This window comes from Coloeus monedula (genome assembly GCF_965178545.1).
Source record: "Coloeus monedula genome assembly, chromosome: Z".
Taxonomy (NCBI): domain Eukaryota; kingdom Metazoa; phylum Chordata; class Aves; order Passeriformes; family Corvidae; genus Coloeus; species Coloeus monedula.
Genome location: NC_138822.1, coordinates 71178983 through 71202097, shown reverse-complemented (window position 1 = coordinate 71202097; position 23115 = coordinate 71178983). Strand labels below are relative to the sequence as shown.

The following is a 23115-nucleotide window of genomic DNA, read 5'->3' as shown; positions in this document are numbered from 1 at the left end:
CTATTTTTTCTATCTCTGTAATTCCATTAATTTTTTCCATTACTAACTACTTCCAGCTCCACACATACCCATTTTTTTCCCTCTTTTTTTTTTTTTTTTAACATTAGGAGTCAGTTTATAACCAAAGCAAGCAGTAAGAAATCCAGTGATCATCAGGCCTCATAATCTCTAGTCAGAGGACTAATTTGCTGGAAGCAAGTTAGCTTTCTTTCTAGAGATCAAAACAGCCAGCAGTCACAAGTCTGAGGGGGACCTCCCAGGACTCTGCATTTTCCTTACCAGGTGAAGGAGACAGAGGAGGGGAAGGTGCTGATCTTCCCTCTCTGGTGACCAGCAGCAGCAGGACATGAGGCAATGGAATAAAGCTGCATCATGGGAAGTTCAGGTTGGACATTAGAGAGTTGGACTTGCTGATCCTTACGGGTCCCTTTCAACCTGAGATATGCTGTGATTCTATGAATATATACAGTTCATTTGAGCCTGCCAAAATTTCTCTCTTGGCTACTTTCTCCAAGAATTTGTATGAGCTTATTATAAATATTACCTATTTTAAGTGTTATAGTTCAAGAAAATTTGCACAACCTGCACAACTCAAAAAGTCTTGAAGCTGTTAATAATGATAAAAAATTATCAATCTCTGGTGTGCAAATCTGCTTTTCTTAGATGATACTGTATTTTTGATTAAAGCTAAAGACATTTCCCTAGTTTAAATAACATTAAATACACAGAGTAACAACTCTCTTGTGTTTAAGAACTACTTCTTTAACTTTCAATATAAATAATAGATGTCTCAGAGCTACTAAAGCAGAGTAACTATGTGTATCCAAGACATTACTTATTCTAGTATGTTCAAAGTTTTCAGGTATTTGGAGATGTCAGGCTAGCACAGTTTCACAGTTACATATATCAGGGTAGTTAGCAAATGTTGAAGAATACCACAGGGCAAAAATAATTCCCAAGTGTATCATTACAACCAGCCTGTTCTCCAGCAGCATACACACTTACGCACACATCTTACAAGGACAAAAAGAGCATGCGGTTTGAAGAAAAGAAGCAACAGAATCTACTGTAGCAACCCACAGAATCTATTTTACATTTGCATTACGTATACATATATGCACATACACACAGATATATTTATATACTAACCCAAACCATCAGAACAGTTGTGGCAGTGCCTCTGAAAGACAAAATCATATGAGCTTTCCCTCTTCCATCAACCACACTGTTGACACACAACACTCTTTCTGTTACTCTTCCATTAATTTAGGAACAGAGCATGTCTCTAAACAGTAAACACCTTACCCCATCCATATTGGTAACAGTAGCCTTAAAAACAGGTAGTGCTAGGCACTGAAAGAGCACAAATCCCACATGAATTCCTCCACCAGAGATCATTTTATCATAACCATTCCCTAGATAAGAAGTGAAACATTTTTTTGCTTCAACATAATTTATGGTGTCACTCAGAGTAAGTGTTTCTTTTTAAACATGGAAATATTCAGAAATATACTGGATGCACCTTCATGCAAAGGTCTAAAAATTTGAATGCTTTTTAAGTTTTCCAAGCCCTGAGAAGAACAGTGAGAGGTGGCACACCCCACACTGGGCCACTCTCCTTGAAATATCTGAGAGGGATTTTATTTAAACATGTTCTAAGCAAAAGCAAAAAATAAGGAAATTGAGGTCACTGTTCCCTCAAATAATCAGATGCTTTGTTTTTCACCAGTCTTCAGACCAAAGCACTTTGCAAGGCGTGGGGAAAAGGCCAGCAGAGCAGCCCCATGAACTACAGAACAGAGCTTGGGGGTTTAGTGCCCAAGGGAATACAGCTTGAGGAAGGGAAGGGCACGAGGCTGTTCAGAGGCCAATCCAGGCAGCAGAGAGGCAGAGGCTTCCTGGGCCAAGGGCTTGCCGACTGCCGCGAGGAGGCAGCACCCCACCCGGTTCAGCCCAGCCCCTCTTCCAGGCTCTGCAGTCTCTCAAGTTACTTGCCCAGAAGTCCTGTCTTTTCTGTCCCTCACAAACCAGCTCCCAGTGGGAGTATGCAGAGTATGAGAGAAACAAATGACAAGAAAAATGCCACTAGAGATGTCTTCTGCTCCCCACATATTTCATGATAAAATCAGGTTGCGGAAAATAAAAAACCAAACACTACAAATCTTCCAAGAGAAGCATGTGTCACCCCCTTTGTAGCAGCTTCTATTTTATCAGCTTGGTATTAACAGAAACACACCTGTTCCATCTCAGCAACTGATAAGGTCAAAACCCGATTTCACTGGATATTTACAGAAAGAGTGGGTAACAATTTCTGGGAAAATAGTGACTACGTATACATCTAGCTTTTAAAACGGGTGCAACTAAAGTAAGCTGCAGCAGTGCCTGAAGTACAGAAATACAAAATACCACTTATTTTATCAAATGCATTAACATACAACCATTTGGTGTTTTGTTTTGGTTTAGGCTGTTTGGGGCTTTTTAATTTTTTTTTTTTTTTTTTACGGGACACATCTTGAAGGCTGGGTGACATCTTCTTCACTATTAGAGGCTGATGTACCTGCCCACTTGACTAGGTCTGAGAAGAAGCAACACACTTAAATCATAGCTGGGGGTTGAAAAGAAGTAAGGACCAAGCAAGCAAAGGATCTAGAGAAGGGGATGTCTCAATCTCACAAGCCTTTTTCAGTCCCAAAGCTGACAACATGGAAAGCATTGTATCTCACTCAAGGCATGAAGCACCATCTCCTCCACTCACAGGTTAGCTACCAGAATACTTTTGGTATTCTTAACAGAGCTGTTCCTTTGATGAAAAATTGTATCTGACTATCAACTATGCAGGAATGAATAACAGTACATATCCAATCAAAACACTGACTTCTTGTATAAATCAAACCATTTTGGGAAGAAAACACAATTTTGCTTTTTATGTTCTATTTTTTTTCATAAGACATAAGATACACAACAGCAAAATATTTTACTATCTGTAAGTAGACAGCTTTTCACTTCTAAAGTACTCCAGTAAATGACACTTTTTTTTCTGTGGGGTGGGGATGGGGTTTGATGGGCTTTTGTTTTGTTGGTTGGTTGGTCTGGTTTGGGGTTTTTTTGGTTGGTTAGCCAGTTGGTTGGTTGGTTGGTTTGGTGGAACACAGTCAATGACAGAATGAACAGCCTATCATCTCAAAAGAAGAAAATGTCTTTAGTCAATTATTCTTTTAAAATATTCAAGTTAACAACATTCTGAATATTGTGTAAATTTGTTTTATTTTACTGTAATAGGCACTGAGGTACTAGCTTTTTCCAGGCAGGTAAAGAGATGAAGAAGGCTAGGGAAACAATATAGTGGAATGTAGCACTTTTATAACTAGACAATATAAAATACTTGATGATTGACTGTCAGATAGTAGCAAAATTTTGTTAAAGATAAAAGGAAAACTTACTGTTTTCCCCTCATACATGGAAGCTCTTTATTATTTATGAAGTTCATGAAGGGTATTGCTGGACAAAATGTTGAAGCAAGTGCTTCATTTCTCTAACCAAAAGTACATAGTTTCAGGATGATTAAACTGTACTTTCAAAGCTGTACTTCTGCATTTTAAGTAATTAAATACTAAAATGCAGTTTAAAAAACATCTTTATTAAAATGTAAGTGTGGGTTTGAGCCTTGCTGCCTTTGTTTCAGTTTGTTTTATGGGCAAAACCTATTTTGCAGTGAGGCGGAAAGCATCAACTGATAAGAGGCAAAACCCCAACAAAATTTTTGTAGCGAAAAAGGACCTGTGGGTGCTGGTGACAGCAGCTGAACATGAGCCACTGTGTACCCAGGTGGCCAAGAAAGCTGGTGGCATCCTGGCCTGGATCAGCAATAGTGTGGCCAGTAGGACCAGGGCAGGGACTATCCTCCTGTGCTGGGCACTGGTGAGGCCACACCTCAAATCCTGCTCTGGGCCCTGCAATTCAGGAAAGATACTGAGGTGCTGAAGTGTGTCCAGAGAAAGGCAGTGGAGCTGGGGAAGGGTCTGGAGCACGAACCCTGTGAGGAGCAGCTGAGAAGAGCTGGGGGTGTTTAGCCTGGAGAAAAGGAGGCTCAGGGGAAACCTTATCACTCTCCACAACTGCCTGGAAGGAGGTTGTGGCCACGTGGGGGTTGGCCTCTTCTCCCAGGCAACCCGTGATAGGAAGAGAGGAAATCGTCTCAAACTGTGCCATGGGAGGTTTTGGTTGGACATAATAGTGTTTAACCAAGTATTTAACAAAATATTGTTTCAAATTGCTTCATGGAGAGGGTGATTAGATATTGGAAGGGGCTGCCCGGGGAGGTGGTGGAGTCACCGTCCCTGCAGGTATTTAAGTGAAGACTGGACGAGGCACTCAGTGCCATGACCTGGTGACATGGTGGTGTTTGGTCATAGGCTGGACCCAGAGGTCTTTTCCAACCTGTAAATTGATTCCGTAAATTCTGTAAACACAGGGTCACGCTAGGGACTCTTCCCGAGGACACACAGGGCTCTGCAGACGCCACACGCGTCTGTTATGAAAGACCTTTCACGCCCACACAACCCCAGAACTGCAGTCCCAGCCGTCAGTGGGCGCAGGGTGGGGTGGGGGTGTCCCGGGCCGGGTGTCCGGGCGGGGCAGGGCGGCGGCAGCGCCGGGGCCGCGGGCCCCGCTGCCCGGGAGCCGCAGCCGGAGGCGCGGCCGCTCCCGTCCCGCCGGCTCCGCGCCGCTGCGCCTGCGTGGAAGGGCCGCGCGCGGGCCGGCGATGGCGGTGGCGGTGCTGCGGCCGCGGGTGGCGGCGCTGGGCCGGCGGCTCGGGGTGCCCGGGGCCCGCGGTGAGCGGCGCGGCGGGGGCGGCACGGGCGGCACCGGGGGCACGGGCGGCACCGGGGGCACGGGCGGCACCGGGACACGGGCGGCACCGGGGGCACGGGGGGTACCGGGGCACGGGCGGTACCGGGGGCACGGGCGGCACCGGGACACGGGCGGCACCGGGACACGGGCGGCACCGGGGGCACGGGGGGCACCGGGGGCACGGGCGGTACCGGGGGCACGGGCGGCACCGGGACACGGGCGGCACCGGGGCACGGGGGGTACCGGGGGCACGGGGGGTACCGGGGGCACGGGCGGCACCGGGACACGGGCGGCACCGGGACACGGGCGGCACCGGGGCACGGGCGGCACCGGGACACGGGCGGTACCGGGGGCACGGGGGGTACCGGGGCACGGGGGGTACCGGGGACACGGGCGGCACCGGGGGCACGGGGGGTACCGGGGGCACGGGCGGTACCGGGGGCACGGGCGGTACCGGGGGCACGGGCGGCACCGGGACACGGGCGGCACCGGGGCACGGGCGGCACCGGGGCACGGGCGGCACCGGGGGCACGGGGGGTACCGGGGGCACGGGCGGTACCGGGGGCACGGGCGGTACCGGGGGCACGGGCGGCACCGGGGCACGGGCGGTACCGGGGGCACGGGCGGTACCGGGGGCACGGGCGGCACCGGGACACGGGCGGTACCGGGGGCACGGGGGGTACCGGGACACGGGCGGCACCGGGGCACGGGCGGCACCGGGACACGGGCGGCACCGGGACAGGGGTGGCGGGGTAGAACATGTCCGCAAGCGGCGTGTGCGCTTGGGAGCATCAGACCTCCGGCCGCGGGTGGCCTTAATTTAATCGTGAAAGGTGCGGTCTGACAGGATGACCGGCCTGTTCAAGTTCTGTATTATTCAGCCGCTCTTGTAGGTGCCCCAAGGATGGATAAAACCACGTGGAAAAGGAGAGTGAGTAAGGCTCCTGCTGAGTGCTCATCAGCGCTAAGGGAGCATCGTATTCTTCCCTCAGATACCTTCTTAGCGAAAGGCTCTGCTACTCTGGACAAGTTGAAGGACCTCTGCAACGAAGGGAAAGAACATCCATCCACGCTTTTTCAGCTCTATACCCAGGTACTTTATTATGGAAATCAAATTCCCTTTTAAGAAAATCTGTGTAGGGTTTTGGAGAGGGTTTGGTGTAATAAAAGGGTGGAGCAGAAAGGCATCCCTGCTTCTTGAAGTGTGCGGTGAGCGTCTGTGAAGCACAGGGCTGCTTTTGACTTGGATAACTTGGAGTCGATAATAATTGTGCTTTTACTTCAGGGACAGGAGGGGGTTTAGCTTTACCAATCCTTCAATACTTCTAACTTGCACCTTTTGTAAACTAAATGTTAAAAAAACCTTTAAATTGTAATATGTTATAAACTAACGAGCTTTCTAAATTACAACACTCCACCATTTGATTATTTTGACGGTAGCATTTCTACTTTGTATATGTTCTTGTTTTCATAGGCTGTTCTAGACATTACATACTTTGAGGAAAACCAGCTTGTGGATGAAGATTTTCCAGAAGAATCTTCCCTGCAAAAACTTACAGAACTTATTTATATTCTTTCAGAACCAGAAGACCTAGTGAGGGAATGCAGCATAAATGAAGAAGTGAGTAGCCAGAAGGTGAATTATTTCATTATTTAAAAATAAAAAATCTGAAATGGAATAGTAGTGTTTGTATTTCTGGTGGGCAGAACTTTTGCATTAAAAATGCATTAAAAAAACGTATTCAAGCCTATTTGGTATTTAAATAGTGATTCCTGAAAATATTGTTTGAAATATCTTGTGTGCTCAGAATTTCCCTTGTTAACATCTCATGATTCCACTGGCAGTTAATGATGATTCCATTTCACCTACAATGTTAGGTTAGGCTAGGCTTGTCTCTCTGTATGTTGCTGTCAAGTACAGTCCCTAAAGTAAGAGATTTACACACTGTTTGCATATGTGACAGTGCATAGGTGTAATTCTGATTTATTTCTGTCTTAGACCAGTTTGTTGGATTTTATTTCAGCCCATCAACATCCTTGGTGCAGAGTTGTTAGAATGTCTTTACTGGAGAAAAGGAGCCCTGCTTTACATGTATTGCCATACAGCAAAAGAACGGAGCGAATGGCTACAAGAAAACATTGCCACATTTAAAAAGGTAAAGGAGATGAAAATGTTCTATGAGCTTGTGAATACAGCTTTAAAGTTTGACTCTTCACTTTTAAAATATGGCTGTTTGTTTTGTTTTGTTTTGTTTTTCTTTAATTAGGATTTTGGGGACTTCATAGAAAGAATTATTTCTGCCTATCATTAATTTAACTGGAACTTGTTTTTTCCTCAATTTTTTAACCATACTCAGTGTCTTAATGATGGAGTTCACTACTTGATGAAGATGCTTAGCTTTAGATGCCCTCTTCAACTAGACGAAGATGTCTCACTTCAAGATAAAGACACTGCTACATTACTCAGTGAAGGTAAAAAACCCCAAAAAACAACTCCAAAAAACCCCACAACCCACTCCTCTTAGTAACTGCTTTATGCAATGCTTTTTTGCGTGTTTTTATTGTTTGACTTAATTTGTATCCAAGACCTGACACTCATTTTCCTGGTGTTTATGAGTGCACTGGAAGGAGGTGAACTGAGGGAACAAGTGTTTGATGCACAGCAGTGTTTTACGCTGGCAGTGTTTACACACAGTATTTTACAACCATCCAATTCAGAATTGACAGATGTTTAAGGCACAAATACGACTGCAGAGGGTGCCAGAGGTTCACATATTGGTCTTCCCTTCTAGTACTAGGGCAGCACAAACACAGTTACAGACTTCACGCAGGTACAAACATATGCAGAATTGGTTAGTTTTGGCAAATTATCTCTGTCACCACTTTATTTAGCTTTGCATAAGTTTCATTCCTTTTGAGCATTTACAGGAGGATCTTAGGCTGTATCAGTGCGATACAGGTAGAGTGATGCAGTAGGAGGGGATTTGTAAGGTAAAACAGCTGGTGCTGAGGACTCAGTGTCCATGTTGAGCATACTCAAAAACAGCTCTACTCTGACTAGTGCGATGGAGCATCTTGCTTAATTTCATCTGAAAGTGGCATTGCTCCTATATACTCCATAATGCAAACCCAAATTGAGGATTTATTTAGCAGGATTTTTCTTTTTGTGAAAGACACACGTGTGCCTTTCAGTTCAAATACTAAAGTTGCTGCTGGTTAACCTGAGTTAAGATGACCTCAAACAGTATCTTTTAGACTTAAATTTTGGGAGGCACAGAAATATTCTAAAGTAAATATGTACAGTCATGCCTGTGCTAAACAGACTGTAAAGAAATACTGAAATTCTATGAGATAAATAGGCAAACAGAATTACAGAAATAATATTTATATGGCAATCTTAAAAGATTTCAACATTATGGAGGGCCAAACTGGACAGAGAAATGAGCATGGTCTTGATCTAGGTTTTCTTCTGGGCATTATATATTTATATAGTTATAAACTTACACTGTCTTTTTGGAATTTTTTTCCCCCCAGTGTTACTGAAAGTTAACAAGCTGTGTACTTGCTTATTCCAGAACAGTAAAGTACTTGATCTGAATTATTTTTGCAGGTATATTTAGTGACACTCACTTACTGGCTATGATGTACAGTGGAGAAATGTGCTACTGGGGACTGAAACACTGTGGAGAAGGGAAGCAGGAAAACCTTGAGTCAATAGATCCTGTGTCCAGCAGTGACCTGGGCAGCAGATCACAGAGCATATCGCTGGATTTCCAAGAAACAGGCAGAAACATGTTAACAAAATATGTGGCCGTATGTGAGGGACCCTTAAAAGGTCAAGGGTGGAACACAACAACTGCAAAACAAATGCTGCGTTACTTTGTGAAGTCCCACAACTAAGATCCACTGCATTGTCTGTGCCAGAAGAAAACTTGCGACATAAGAGCACACTCAAGGAGGTTGTCTCTGCTTCAGTGTCTTACTTTCTTTTTCCAACCAAAATGTATACTTCCGTTGCATTAAAAACGCGCATTCAAAGGACTCCTGGACTCCCGGTGCGAAGTGCAGTGCAGTGCTGGGGAGCGGGTGCGGCAGCCGCCCTTGGGCCCGCAGCGGCCCGGCGCGGGCGGAGCGTGCGCGGCGCTGTGCCGGGCGGGGCGCGCCATGGCGGCGGCAGCGGAGCCGCGCGGCGCCGGCCTGGAGGCCGCGGTGCGGGGCGGGCTGCGCGTGCTCCGGGAGCGCTGGATGCGCGGCGGGACCGCGCCGGCCCCGCTCCCGACGCCCCCGGACGGCGCGGAGGGAGAGAGCGCTCTGCAGATGCTGCCGGTGAGTAGGGCCCGGTCGCAGGGCGGGGCGGGGGGAGCAAAGCGCTGCGTCCCGCCCTGTCCTTCACTGCTGAATTCCTGAGTCGTTAAACCGCTGCTCTCGATGGTTTTCAGATCGACGTGCAGCTGAACATCATGTCCTTCCTCTCGCCCCAAGATTTGTGCCGTTTAGGAAGCACAAGTTGTTACTGGAGGGCAGCTGTGCAAGACCCGTTGTTGTGGAGGTATTTTCTCCTGCGGGATCTCCCCTCTTGGACATCTGTTGATTGGAAATCACTCCCAGATGTGGAGATTTTTAATAAAGCCTTTTCAGAGGTCAGCGACAATGCACTGTGTGATTACATGGCAGTGTAAGTATCCCCATATTCTCTTACATGACTCCCAAGTGTGCCTGTAGCAGTAATACTCAGCCCCCAGGCATCTTTCGTATTTACAGCAATAAAGCTCTGCTGTAAGCTGCTGTTTAAATTGTGATGTGTCTCAAATTCATTGTTTATTTTGGAAACACAGTTTCCTGTTGTTCCATGGTCTGGTCATCTCTTTTTGTTTGGAACTCAAAAAGAATGTAAAACATTGTAAAAAAGACAAAGCTAGTGCTATAAAAAATTAAAGCTTTTTGTAAACTGCATGTCTGCTATGGCACAGAAATTCTGCATTCCGTTGATCTTGATAAGTGTTCTTTACTCTCAGTGCCATGGTAAGCATTTTCATGAAATGAAAGTCTTCAAACTACAGCAAGTGGAATGAATCTTTTTTTTTTTTTTCATCTTAAATGGAAGACCTAATAATAGAAAAGTGCACAGAATGTGCACAGAATAACAAGTTGTGTTGTTTAAGCTCTGATTGTCAAAGGCTGTAAGACAAAGACTGGTTTCAGGTAGTATAGTTGAAAAGCATAGCAACACACTAAATGTGTTTAGATGACTAATAAGAGCTCTTAAGACAAGTAGATGATTCTGTGGTGATTTCTTTTCTAAACTTCATTCAGTCCCCTTAATTTGCAGTAGTGCTCTGTGGATTTGTTTGGGATTTTTTATCTTTGCAGTTATATTTTCCAAAGGTGGTGCTTAGTATGTTGCTTTGTGGTTAGTGCATCAACTTGTACAATTTCTGTGCCCTTCAGCCCCACTTAACAGATGGGAACGATATGCCCAGAATTTGAAGTGCAAAATATATACTGCTTTTGAAATTAGATTTGAATCTGTTTAGGTCTGAACCACCTATTTGAAACCATCTGTCACTGATTTCCACTGTGTCTGCATGCACTTAGCGATTTTGCTGATCTCAACTGAAGCATCTCAGTGTGGGTATTAAGTAGCACATATTTGGTATTTCCTTGAAGTGGTTTGTCCAGCAGCAGGCTGCCATGTCTACAGAAGCAGACTGAAGCTGCTTCTGTAGGATGTCTGTCTGTTACTCTTCGCCTCAATTACCAGTCTTTCCATGCCTTCTAGCATCCACACCAAACGAGGATTTAAGTTTGCAGAAAACACTTGTCTCCTTCCACAGCTTGCACGCTCTGTAGCTACAGGGAAAATTATTATTTTCAGGTGGTTACCTGTCGCAAACACAAAAGCAGTCTAATTAAGGTTTAAAATGCACTCATAAGGTTCATTTTTTAAATGTAATTTTTAGTGTGACTCTTCTGCTTTTATGTTATTTTACCTATATTGTGTATTCCGTGAGGATAGGGAATTTGTGAATTTTTTTTTTAAATAAACTGAAAGATCTGTAGATAGAAGTGTATACTAAGGTCCAAAAAAGCAGCATTTGGACTTCAAAAGAACTGATGCCTTTGCCTGCTTTTTACTGGTGCTTGAAACCATCAGTTTGGACCTTTATAATTTTTGACCTATGCTTTGAGTTGTACCAGTACCGAAGCATGAGAGGTGTGGGACCGAAATCAATTTATATTGTTTGATTAATACCTCTTTTGTATTTTGTGTTTAATTTCTAGTTGCATCTATTTTACACAGATATAAAAGGAGCTGTCCTCAGGGTAGAAGAAGTTTGAAATCGAGCCGTCCTCGGTATGGGGCTGTGACTTCCTTTTTGCAATCACTGGTCACTCAGGCAGAACCTCGCTTTGCTATGTTTGGGCCAGGTTTGGAAGAGCTGGATGACTCTTTAGTACAAAAGATGATGACATGCCCAGAAATTCTGCTAGTAGCTGGCCTACCTCATAGACAAATTCATGGTAATGATGGTTTTGGCTTTTGGCCTTCATATGTTGTAAATAGATACAACACAAAAAACTTGGGAGGAGAAATGAAAAAAAGGAATGATTTTTTTGTATCCTTAACATTCAGTAGAATCATGGTAAAAACAAACCATTTTCTCTCTGATTTGTTCAGAAGGATAAATGCAGTGAACATTTGGGACAAACTAACAGCTTCAGTGGACTTATGATTAAATTTGCACATTGTCAGAAGAATCATTTTGCTCCCTCTATTTTAATCCAAAATTCTGTGTTACAGCTGCTGTTGAAATTGATAAATGCAGACAGGCCTTTCTTTCAGTATTGCTTGCCGTAAGTGGCTAAAAAACACATTTGTGATTTTATACAGGAACTCAAGGCTGATTCTTACATGATTCGGTATTCTGATATCAAATGATGTAAATTTTATTTAGAAGAGTTAAAAAAGCAGGTGAGGGATTTTTTTTTTATGTTTAAAAGAGTAGCTTTGAAAGTCTAATTTGACTTCAGTCCAAACCAGAGACAAAAGTGTGTTAGTTTTTACCTAATGGTTATTTCAGCATAGCAGAATTAGAATAATTAAATTGTATTTATAGGAAGCATGAAAATTATTTTTAGTGGGTTTTTTATTTCTCTCATATGTCCTTTTCAATGCAGCTTGTCATAAGCAGACTGGAGCCTTTTCTATGCCAGTTTCAGCTAATAAACACAAGTCTGGCTCCATTCTGATTTAGATTTCTAGGTTCAAGTCTAATAATCAAAAATATGGAAATGGTTTTAATACCATTGACTTGATTTTCATTAAATTAAAAGTCTGATCAGTTGGAGCATGTATAAAGTTTAATTGTAAAATAGTAAATCCGCTACTGCTAACAGCAATATCTAGGCTTGAATATATTAATTTTGTGGCAGCACTGGAATTTCTGAACTACCACTTAATTGTTTTCAGTAGCCAAATACTTGTAATCACATATATTCCTTTTTTTTCCCTCTAGGAATCGGATCAGGAGTCAGTTTTCAGTTTAACAACAGTCAAAAATTCAATATTGTGACACTGTATTCCACCACAAGGTAAGATAAGATCTGTTCTCCACCAAATAAAAAGTACAGTTTCTCATTTGTTTCATACTTCTCTTCTTAATCTTGTCATGTGACTTTCATGTGCCCTTTCTCATGCATGGATATCCCTTATAAATTGAAGTTTCAACGCATGCCTTTGCTTTTCCTTTCTTTTTTCAACCTCTGAGTTTTCACATGGAAATAATAAAGCTTTTCCAAACTATTTACGTAGCAAAGGTGTACGACAGGTGCACTACAGGTGCCTCTATCCCTCTTGATACCTTGGTTGAGTCCCTTTTAAAACATTCTCTACTCACCCTGGAGTGTTATTTTCATACACATCTTGCAGATTGCTAACCACCTCTATATGTGCACTCGGAAAGAAAGCAGGGCAGGAGGGGGCAGGGAGAAGTGAAACCATTTTCCTGGCTCAGCCCGTTTTCCTATCCTTTTCCTGTGCCACCTAGACTTTCAAAGACTCAGTTTTGGCATTCTCAGTTAACCTGACAACTGAAATACTGAAATATCTTTCAGTGTGGAAAGGAGGAGAGCAAGGGAAGAGCAAGCTGTTGCTGTGAATAAGATGTTTTACCAAGAGAACAGCATAGTAGGGAATCAGCAAGCTGTGCACTACAGTGTAATAGCTCAAGTGAGGAAGGTGTGCGAAGTAGTTGATGGATTCATTTATGTTGCCAATGCAGAAGCTCAAAAAGGTAAGGGGTTTCTCTTATTTATATTTCATGAGTAACTGGAGTGTTAGATTACAAAAAATATGCAATACATCAAAATCCATGTTCTGATCTTTTCAAAATCTGCTATTTCATCATTGCTTTCCTGTTGAAGAGGTCTCCTGTCCTAGACACTCTCTTGTCCTAGGGGTTATGGCCCCTTGTTTTTTTTATGGCATATACTGATACTGCTGCTATCTACATTACATGTGGGAAATTATCTGGAATAAAAAAACGGAACAATTCAAAATAAACAAAAACCTTGCGTATGTGTAGGAGAAACCTGGAAGTACGTGGTTTGTGGTGTAATAGCCCAGAAACAACCTTCACCAGGAAAACAGTAAAAAATGCAGTTAGTCTAAATCAGGTTAGTCCTGTAAGATGGTAATCCAAATAATTATGGTAATTGTCTTTACATTCATCAGCTTTGAATGGAGGAAAAGGGCTAGCTCAGGAAAGAGGCAAGTGAAAAAAAATTTAAGGGATACACTAAGGAGAAAAGTGCATTCAGTAGGGAAGAGCTGCTAACTGTGCAGTGTATGAGTATTTCTGAATGTCTTGTTGAAATTTTGATCTCTGTGAGGTACTCAGAAAACATTCTGATGTTAGGACTGAAATAGGCTGCCATAGAGTCTGTGGAGATCTTTAAATAACATCAAATGTCATTAATATCTGTGTAACATAAGGGCAGATGAATCAGTCTTGTGATAAGCAGAACAAGATTATTTGGCCTTTCCAGCCCTCTGTCTCATCACCTCTGAAACAAAATAAACCCCAAAAATGAAAACACCTTGTATTTGCATATACTTAAGATTCATATATTAAAAATTGTTTCTTAGAGCATGATCGTCCGGAGGAGCTGGCTCGTATTCTGGCAATGATTGATCCAGCCCTCGGGCCTCCTAACAGACCTCTCCTGGTTTTGTCCTGTGTGTCTCATGCTGGTGTGAAAAGAATTCCATGTGTTTACGTGGCACATCAGTTGCAACTAAATCTGCTACGTCAGCCCTGGATGGTACTTGCTCTTAAACCTTTATTTTCTGCTTTTCTGTGGTTGAAATGTAATTTAGGCTTTCACGTTCCCGAACCATACCTACCTAAGCAAGTGTGCAGCTTTCAACTCTAGTACATGAGCTCTCTGCTAAAGTGGAGGATTTAGTTTGTCTGGTCCTCTAAGGTGAATCATTAGCCTATCTGAACACAAAGAACTAAGTGACTTGCCCAAAAGCACACTAGAGACTTAGATGGAACCAGAATGTAAGGAAGGACAAATGATGGTCTTGAAGGGAGTAAGGAAGCTTCAGTTCATTTAAATCTAAATTTCCTGAGTCACAACCTTGGACACAAGATAGATTCTTGGGACATTTTTAGAGACTATTTACTGTCACTTGCTTGATGTGATGTCTTCAGTTTTTGACAGATCAGTTTTTAACCTAGGATCTGAGGTCCAGAGGTCCTGAACCCGTTTTTTTATGCTTGTCAAGCACAGTATCTATCAGCATGGTTCAGCCACACAGGATTAATTTTTGTTGATGTTGTGCAGCTGAAGAATAACTTAATCAGAAAAAACTCTGATTTGAGATAATTCCTTTGTTTTCATAAGGAAAATGTTTATAGGCTTCTTACACAACATACCATTTATAACAGCCTCTGGATGGGATATTACAAAATCAGAGTGTTAATAATATGCATAGAAGTCTAAAGCTAGCAGCATTTTTGCTCTAAGAGGTACAATAAGAATTTTCAAGTGGATTGCCATCTGTAAATAAAGTATAATGTTCCAGAATAGCTGATGGAACAATTGAAAAAAATTCACCCTGATACCAAGAGTGAAAGCTTTCCTAATAGGAGGGGGGTTTTTGTTTTCTTACTCTTATAAAACCTTTTTTGTCTAAGGGACCTTTACACTAGTGAAAAAAATTTAGATTTGATTATGAGTGTTTCTGACTTTAGAGATAGACACACAGTGATACTAAAATACTGTTAGATCCTGTTAGTTGTTATCTCTAGTACTACATTAACTTTTTTATTTCCCCCCACAGATGCAGGACACTGTAGCTGCAACTTTAGATGGATTGCTAAATGGAATTGAGTGGCTCTTGGAAGAAGCAAATAGTAAAAATGCACAGTAATGGAATTAGGCATTGTTGCACTGTATAAACCCTTTGGTGGTTTGCATTTCAGTTGAAGTGAAAATCTTGTCCTTCCTGCCAGAGTACTGTCAGAAGGGAAAATTAAATGGCAAACCTGCATTTATTTCACTGCACATACTTAAATCCTTAACATTCTTCCAACTATAGTCCTGAATTAGAAGTATGAGTAGGATTGCCTGGATTCCAGTTGCCATGAAGAAGTGATTTGGAGGGACAATCTGAGTGGTTTGGTTTGCTTTGGTTTGGTTTATTTCTTTCAACCAGAAGCCTTTAGAGCACAATCTTTTCTCAGTATATCTGATGGTCTAATATCTTCTGTAAATATATATCTAACACTACATTAGTTTATCAGCACAGCCCTATCACACATTTAGTAAATATATTCAGTGGAGATCTTTACAGTGACACTTCCTGACCAAAGAAAATATACTGTAGGTTGTACAGTAAAAGGCTGACAGACAGTAACTTCTGATTTCAAAAGACTGAGTTCTCCTGTATTTTTCTAGAAAAAAATGTCCAGACAAAAAATAGCAGGGGGGATTGTCAGCCCAGACCAAAATTCTAGAAGCAAACAAACACTGCTGTGTATGAATTGTTTCTTTGTTGTGATCTTACTTATTAACCAACCACGACAGACTTCAGCATCTTCTGCTTTCTTTTGCACTGAAATCATTAGCTTGAACTGGACGTGTCTCTGATACCTTGAACAAATGTTAAGTAGAATCATTAGTACTCCAGGACTTCATTGTATGCATACACTATCAGATTTTCAAATAGTTGTGGCTATTTGCAGATGTGAATTGTACCTGTCTTGAAATTTTCTGCACAGTTGCAAAAATTTTTATGAAAAGCAAAGCAACATTTTAAAGCTGGAATTGTGTTTTCCATATTGATGTCTTTTGGGATAGTCATAGTCTTCTGCCCTGTTTTTATTACTGGGGGAATGTTCAGAAACTTTGCTTGGATTTCTGTGCATTTATTTGCTTTATTCTGGGATTTTTTTTTTTTTTCACCTATCTTCATGGAAATTCAAGTGTCTCACAATTTTTTCTTGGTACCTAGATAAATGACTGCATGGTGCACATACAGCTGTAACTGCCCTTAATCTGGGATACATGAGTGATGATCAACACAGCTATGTCATTCCATTTGAGAAGACGTTTGAGATTTTTAATGAACTAGAAAGTATCTCTTTTTCATCTTTTTGCACAATTAATTCATCTTTCTAGATAATTGTTATATGTGTTCTAATCAGGACAGATGGGTGTTGCACAGGAAAATCCAAAGGAATATGCACAATGAAAATTCTGTGGCTTATCCCTCTTTTTTTTCAAGTGTATGTGTGTTTTGCCCTTTAAAATAGAGCAGACACAATGGATTTACGAGTATTTGGGTTAAAATTCCATGCTTTGTGACTGGGTGTATGTGTTTTTCCTGCTAGTCAGAGTAATTTCATAGTGGTCTATATGCAGGGGATTGAATGCAGCAACCTGATGCTGTATTAGCTGCTATGACTATGGGAGGGTTATATAAGATCCTCATTCTACTTTCTTCATGAGGAATAAATGATTTTTTTAAAGAACAATGTTTCGTCTTTGTGTGTGTTAAGCCCCCTCCATGTGTTCATGTGTGCTCACATACTGCAATCACACTGTCATAACAAATGACAATTGACATCAGTAGTCATTGATGAACAACATTATTGTATGTTACCAGTTTAATTAACAGATATTAACTCACTGTCATTTCAAAAGATTAGGAAAACGTAGAGTACATAATTTTTCTTAAAGAACGTCATTTAGATTAACTTAAACCTAGGATGCCTTTCAGAATTACAGGTTTGAAGGGTGCAGTCTGGAAAAAAACCAGTGGCAATGAGAACTCTCTGCAGTCGCAGAGCTCCATGATGGAGTGCTGTGGTGGATCAGCACAGGCAAGGAAGATGAGCACGTGCACTGTCCAGAGGAGCAGCTGAGGTGCACAGAGGTGTACTGTGGATGAGGCAGGCAGCCTGTTGAGCGTACGTACAGTGAATAGTTGCAGAGATGCACAGCCTTTTAGATTTGACAATTCCTACTATTTAAATTCCTGAGTCTGCTGGATTTAGAAGCACAGTAATCAGTTAAGCTTGGGACTGTCGTTACAAATTCAAAAATAGTTGGGTATGGAATACTAGAACATTACTTAAGTGTATTTAAAAATTTTAATGTAAAAAGAAAATCACTTAAAATCTAATTGGTTTTGTATTTATCAGGGTAGATGCAACTGTGATGGGTTTGTGAAAAATTAAATCAGGATCTGAATCCCAGGAATCTTTCTTTCCTAGGGATGAAGGATTCTAACAGCACTAGAAAAAAATTGCTTTCCTGCCTATTGAGGCAGATTGTTTATCTAAATAGTGGTCCCAAAATAAAAGGTTAAAATAACAATACATGTGATTTATAAGAAAACTCAGTTACTGAAGCTTCACCTGAGCAGCTTTCCAAAAAAGAAAGTGGCTATGGGAATGCTAATTTTCTCATCTTTGAAACTTTGAGTAGCAGAAATGCCTGCTGCCAGCTCCAGAGCAGTGCCTGGGGGCACCTGCCAGGCTGTTATGACAGAGGGAGCACACTGTCACTGGTGACATGTCTCTCAGGTTATGATGATGCTGGAGCAGCCCTGGGTAGTCACAGAGGGTCTAAGCAGGAGTGTCAGGACCCTTCTAGTTGCAGCATCAGAGGGAAGCTGTGGCTCACTGTGTGCCCTGCAGGATGGCACTGCTGATACACCTCAGCCCTGATGCTGTCCAGACAGTGTCCCTAAACCCTTTGCCAGAATTGCTTCAAGTAATCAATTGCACTCCCTTCTCAGTGCAGGAAGCAGGTGCAGTTATAGAAAAACCTATGGGAAAATCAACATGCTTTGTAAAAGCTTATAGACAGGGAATATGCTGCCTCTTAATCTGATGGGTATTGTCAATATCACTTTGTATGGTAGCATGAATATCACAGCTAAAGAGAATAGATGGAGTTGCTGTCAGGAAAACATACGGAAATAATTGCTGACATTATTGCAAAGTGATTGATGTCTATGATTTAGTGTGGTTTTTTGCATGCCACTCTAGCACTAGTGGTTCTGGATAAATTACTTTCCTCCAATATACAAGTTGAGAAATAACATTCTTTGGTCAGTTAAAGAAGGTGATATTATAGCTAGAGCTTGTGCTTAAACCTCAGGCCCAGAGGATGTCTGAACAAAGGCTGCCCTCAGTTGTTTTAGGAGGACGAAACTGCAATCAAGAATGTAGGTAGTAGGCATACAGAAGAGACCTAACAAACAATAAAACACAGTGGATCTGGATAAGGGGTATATTTAAGAAGCAGTGAGATTAGATACCTCCTGTGATATGCAGAAAAGACTCCACTACTGGAATAAGTAGTAAAGTAGGTATGTTTATTCCAGCGCTGGGATGCATGGGGGATAGTTCCTCCAAAGCCATGCGTACTGACAGCTGCATTCAGCTTGGTATATATCGGGCTACAAGTTCCATATTCATTGAGTTTCCCAATACACCTATACATACTCATTGCCTAGCCCCTCCTAGCCTCACCTCGTATTACAATGAGCCCAAAAGTCATTTACATCCACGTTGTGCTTGCACAGTGTTGTCTGGTGGTCGTGGGCAGGGGTTGCTGAGATGGAATAAGTGTCTTCCTCAGATGAAGTAAAGGGTCTTCCTCATTCTGAACTTTTCACCTTTCTTCCCTGCGCATGCTCTTTATGTCCTTGGCCCAAGTCCAAACTTCAAGGCTGGTTTAAGTTAGGTTGAAAATAGGATCTTTGGTCAAGATTCCTTCCCTTTATCAATAGTCTTATATCTTCTCATCCTGCTTTGGTAGGCACAATAAGTGTTGAGCAAGCTGTATGCATTGCTTCTAACAAACAACTTAGCAAATCATTTAACCTCTGCTTCCCCATCCCCCTGATTCACCTGCATCAGCTCACTCCTGCTCCAGCATTACCCTGTCTGTGCTGAGAAGCTGTTCACAGGTGCCAGTCTGGGTAATACTGGCCAAGGTTCCCAGGCAGCCAACATCTTAAGGTTCCTTCCTCCAGCCTCTTAAGTGTCTTTAGTGGCCCTTTGCTGGATTCTCTCTGGTTTGTATCTCTCATACTGCAAGCTTAGAACTGGACACCCTGCTCCAGATTCAGACCTACCAGTCCTGGGCAAAGAGGAATTGAGCACTTGTCCTCAATTTAGCCTTTGTCACTGTGAATGAAGCACACTACTGAATCCAGGTTCATGGGTCTCCCAGGACCTCAGCTCGCCTTTGCAGAGCTCCTCCAAAACCAGTCACCTGTCCTGCACACATGCACAGAGTGTTCACTACTGGAGGCAGGACTTTGCTTATCATCAGGAGGTTTCTGAATCACCCGTTAGCCCACCGAATGGGCTAACAATATTCTCACTTGCAATATTTCTGGCTGTCCTTGCACAAGGAGCCTACTATCTCTGGGAACACCAGCCTGTGTGTGACAGCATGCAGAGTCAGTCACCTTATGGGAGAAAAATGCATTCAGTCTTTTCCTGAGGGCTGAAATCAATCAAGTCATTTGCTCCATCAAAAGAAAGCTGAATAATACTAGTCTTAGAGTCTCAAAATTAATTCCTCCGTAATAGGCAAACTACTGGTAGACAAGAGCTCTAAGTATGAAAATCTGATCCAGTTCCAGAAAACTGTATCCACCCAGCTCTGTAAAGTGTTTCACTGTGAAGTAATCCTGATGACAACCCAGAAAGACCTACTGTATTCATGAAATTATTTCATATTACTCTTTACAAGGTGATAACAATAAGCCACACTTTTCCCACATAAGAATAAAGGAACTGAGGTAGTTATGTAGGAACTGAGGACTGAAGGCTGTACATCTTAATTCATAGTGCTCTGTTGATAAAGAAATATCATTTTGGTGAAGTATCTCTCATGTCTTCCCCACAGACTTGAATTATGAATGCCTGATGTCATGGGAGACACGTTTCATAAATGGGAACATAAAAGGGCTACTCATCAAGAAAAAAAAACAAGAACAAAAATTCTCTACTTGAATCAAATAATCTTTTATGAAAGGTTTTTATACAAGTTTCCTAAATGTATCTAGAAACACCAGTTGCTTAGAACTTTCTCTCATAAGACTGGTGGTGTTAACAGGCAACTCCCTCAGTAATTCAGCTGGCTTCATCTTAAATTTTGTGAAGATTTAAAACAGTGTCCATACCTTTAGTTCATATGAAAGAAATAGGTTAAATTTGATCTGCATATATGCTGTACATTAAATTCTGTGGGATGAATTAATTTTTTTCTTGAATCTGAATCATGAGGATTTAAGTAAAAGAGTTACCTGGGAATCCTCTTCTAAGAAAACAACCTTCACTCATCACACACCCAGACCTTGGGCTGTATAGCATAGGATGCACTGACACAGTTACACATCAAGCTTCTTTGAAAAAGCACACACTATGTGCAACAAAATAAATGCAAATTACAAGTTTAACTAATGAACAATATTAAAAGAATCTCAAGGGGTTTTTTCCAAACTTAGAGACTCAAATTTTGTAAAAGTATATATTATTGAAACCAAAGAACCCAGTTTCCTGACTTCTGCTACGTTCATCTAAAACAAGAGAGGTAACTCTGAGTATCATCAATACATGTTTGAATTATGTACTTGAATTCAAGCATTTTTCAGTCTTTTATTGAAAAGAATTGCTGCTGAGCCAGTATCAATATCCTTCTTTTCAGCTTACAGACTTGAACTGCTTTTAGGCTCACTAAAACAAACAAACAAAAATTCTACCAAGTTACTATGTTTTCTAACTTGCTTTTTAACACGGGAACTGAGTTGATATAAATCAGCTGGTGTACAGACACACATTTTGACCCCCCACTATTCTCTGATCACTTGTTCCAGTCACAAGTAGCTAATAAGATACAAATAAACTGAAAAAAAATGACTGAAAGGACATACTGTTGTAAAGATTTTTAGGGGTGTCTTGGTATGCCTGAGGGGTTAAATAGTTTGAGGGCCCCAAGTGAAAAAGAGGCATTGGAAATTGCTGACACAATAACCAACAAGATTCATGGCAGGCAATTAAAACCAACAGCCACAGAAAATTCTGGCTAACATTCAATAACCTGATGCTGATGTTTCCACGGTCCCTATTGTCTATGGGTGTCTACTGCCACCTGAGTGACTCCCTCAAGCCTAACATGCTGAGCTAGATCTGGTCTTACTTTTCCCTCAGTAGTAGCTTCCATGCATCTCCAGTCTTTAAGTATTCCAGCACAACAGTTTCCTTCCTGCCCTCTAGTCTGTGCACCAGATTAAATTCATTGGCCTGATTTGTGATTTGCCAAGCAAATCACAATTGTGAAGTCAGGTGCGGGAGAGAACACAGAGCTGTGCTTCAGCTGGACCACGTGAGATCCTGCACTCAGAGGGGCAGCTATATGCCAGGAATACTCTCCTAATTCTAATCACTTTCTGCATGTATAGATTTACCCCATATTTGAGCACACAGAGTTGAATACACCAGGAGAAAGGAAGGTCTTGGAATTTTGAAACACATCCACAGAATTTCAATAGTTATGGCACAATATGCAGTGAAATCCATGAAGTCTGATCTTGTATTCTTAGTGAAAATGCTTCTTGGATATTTCTGTGCATTTATATGTTGCTAATTTGGTTTTGTTTTGTGCACATCAAAGTGGAATGAAGATAACTGGCTATTGGACTATCAATGTTGTCACAGTATTCCCTGCAATGGCCAGAAAGGTCAGGTTGCCCCAGTGAGGGGCTTGCAACGCACCCAGACATTGTCAAGCTTCATATTATCTGAGTGCAGGTAGAAGTTGGCACAACAATTAGGGCACAACAATTACAGCATCACTCCTCAGAACACATATCATTTTCCTAACCCCTCTGAAATACCTAGCCTACAATCCAAAGTTGCCTCCAATTAGATATTGAACTCAGAAAAAATAGCTGTACTTGAAAAACTGTAAGAAGGCTTTATTCCTACCCTTATTCCAAAATAAGAGTACTTTGTTCATTTGAAGTGGATCAAATTATGCCAGCAACACATATCCCTTTTCTGGGAAAACAGCATCAGCACACTGGATTTATACCCTGGGATAAAATACTGTAAAACAGTCCCAGAGTAAATTCACAGAAGGTACGCCTTAAATGACAATGTCTTGTAAGATAAACAAATACTGTATTTCCAAAATAGAGATCCAATTTGCTAAATCTTTGAATGAAGTCTTCTTATTTCTCCCTGGATCACCGTTTGACACAGTGTAACTACAAGGGCTCTGTGAAACACACATCCTGGCCTCAGCAAGCTGCAGGCCATGCTTAGACATGGCTGCTTAGACGGCAGATGCAGCACAACCCAAAGAGAAGCACTGGGATAGTGTTTGCACCTTGACTGCACTGTATGGTTACAGCTCACACTGTCCATCCCAGCTGGCAGCAAGCCATAACAAGGAGTAATGCAGCCTCACCTCCTCTGAGGTTCCAGAGCACTGGACCCACCCAAATCCTGAAATTTACTCCCAGTCACATTGATAAAGAGTCGGAGACAGTTTTTAAATAGAGCATAGATGTAGCCTGAATACACTGAAATATGTTCCTGCTGTCTCAAGTCAAGAGAGGATTGGGATCCTCTAACTCACTCATGTAGATCAAGGAATCAGTAAAAAATCCCCCCCTGTATTTGTCCCCAAGGTTTTCATCACACGACTATTCAAGGATACTTA

General features: G+C 42.0%; 2 protein-coding genes across 3 annotated transcripts; both read left to right on the top strand.

Annotated features, from left to right (window-relative positions):
• The first annotated feature begins 4748 nt into the window (after positions 1–4748).
• On the top strand, positions 4749–8877 carry RIMOC1 (RAB7A interacting MON1-CCZ1 complex subunit 1). Of its 2 annotated transcripts, none has more exons than XM_082301096.1 (6): positions 4749–4832; positions 5844–5944; positions 6326–6472; positions 6876–7007; positions 7209–7323; positions 8462–8877. In XM_082301096.1, the coding sequence occupies exons 1-6, from the start codon at positions 4763–4765 to the stop codon at positions 8749–8751; spliced, it is 855 nt and encodes a 284-aa protein (XP_082157222.1). In that variant the 5' UTR covers positions 4749–4762; the 3' UTR covers positions 8752–8877. The 2 variants fall into 2 exon arrangements, with proteins under 2 accessions (XP_082157222.1, XP_082157221.1); XM_082301095.1 differs by having other exon boundaries at positions 6326–6487.
• Positions 8878–9015: 138 nt separating this feature from the next.
• On the top strand, positions 9016–15964 carry FBXO4 (F-box protein 4; the record flags this gene model as incomplete). The annotated part of the gene is made up of 7 exons (XM_082302266.1): positions 9016–9177; positions 9291–9526; positions 11153–11373; positions 12369–12444; positions 12967–13145; positions 14000–14175; positions 15203–15964. 7 exons carry the CDS (start codon positions 9016–9018, stop codon positions 15290–15292), a joined length of 1140 nt encoding a protein of 379 aa, XP_082158392.1. The 3' UTR covers positions 15293–15964.
• Positions 15965–23115: the final 7151 nt, after the last annotated feature.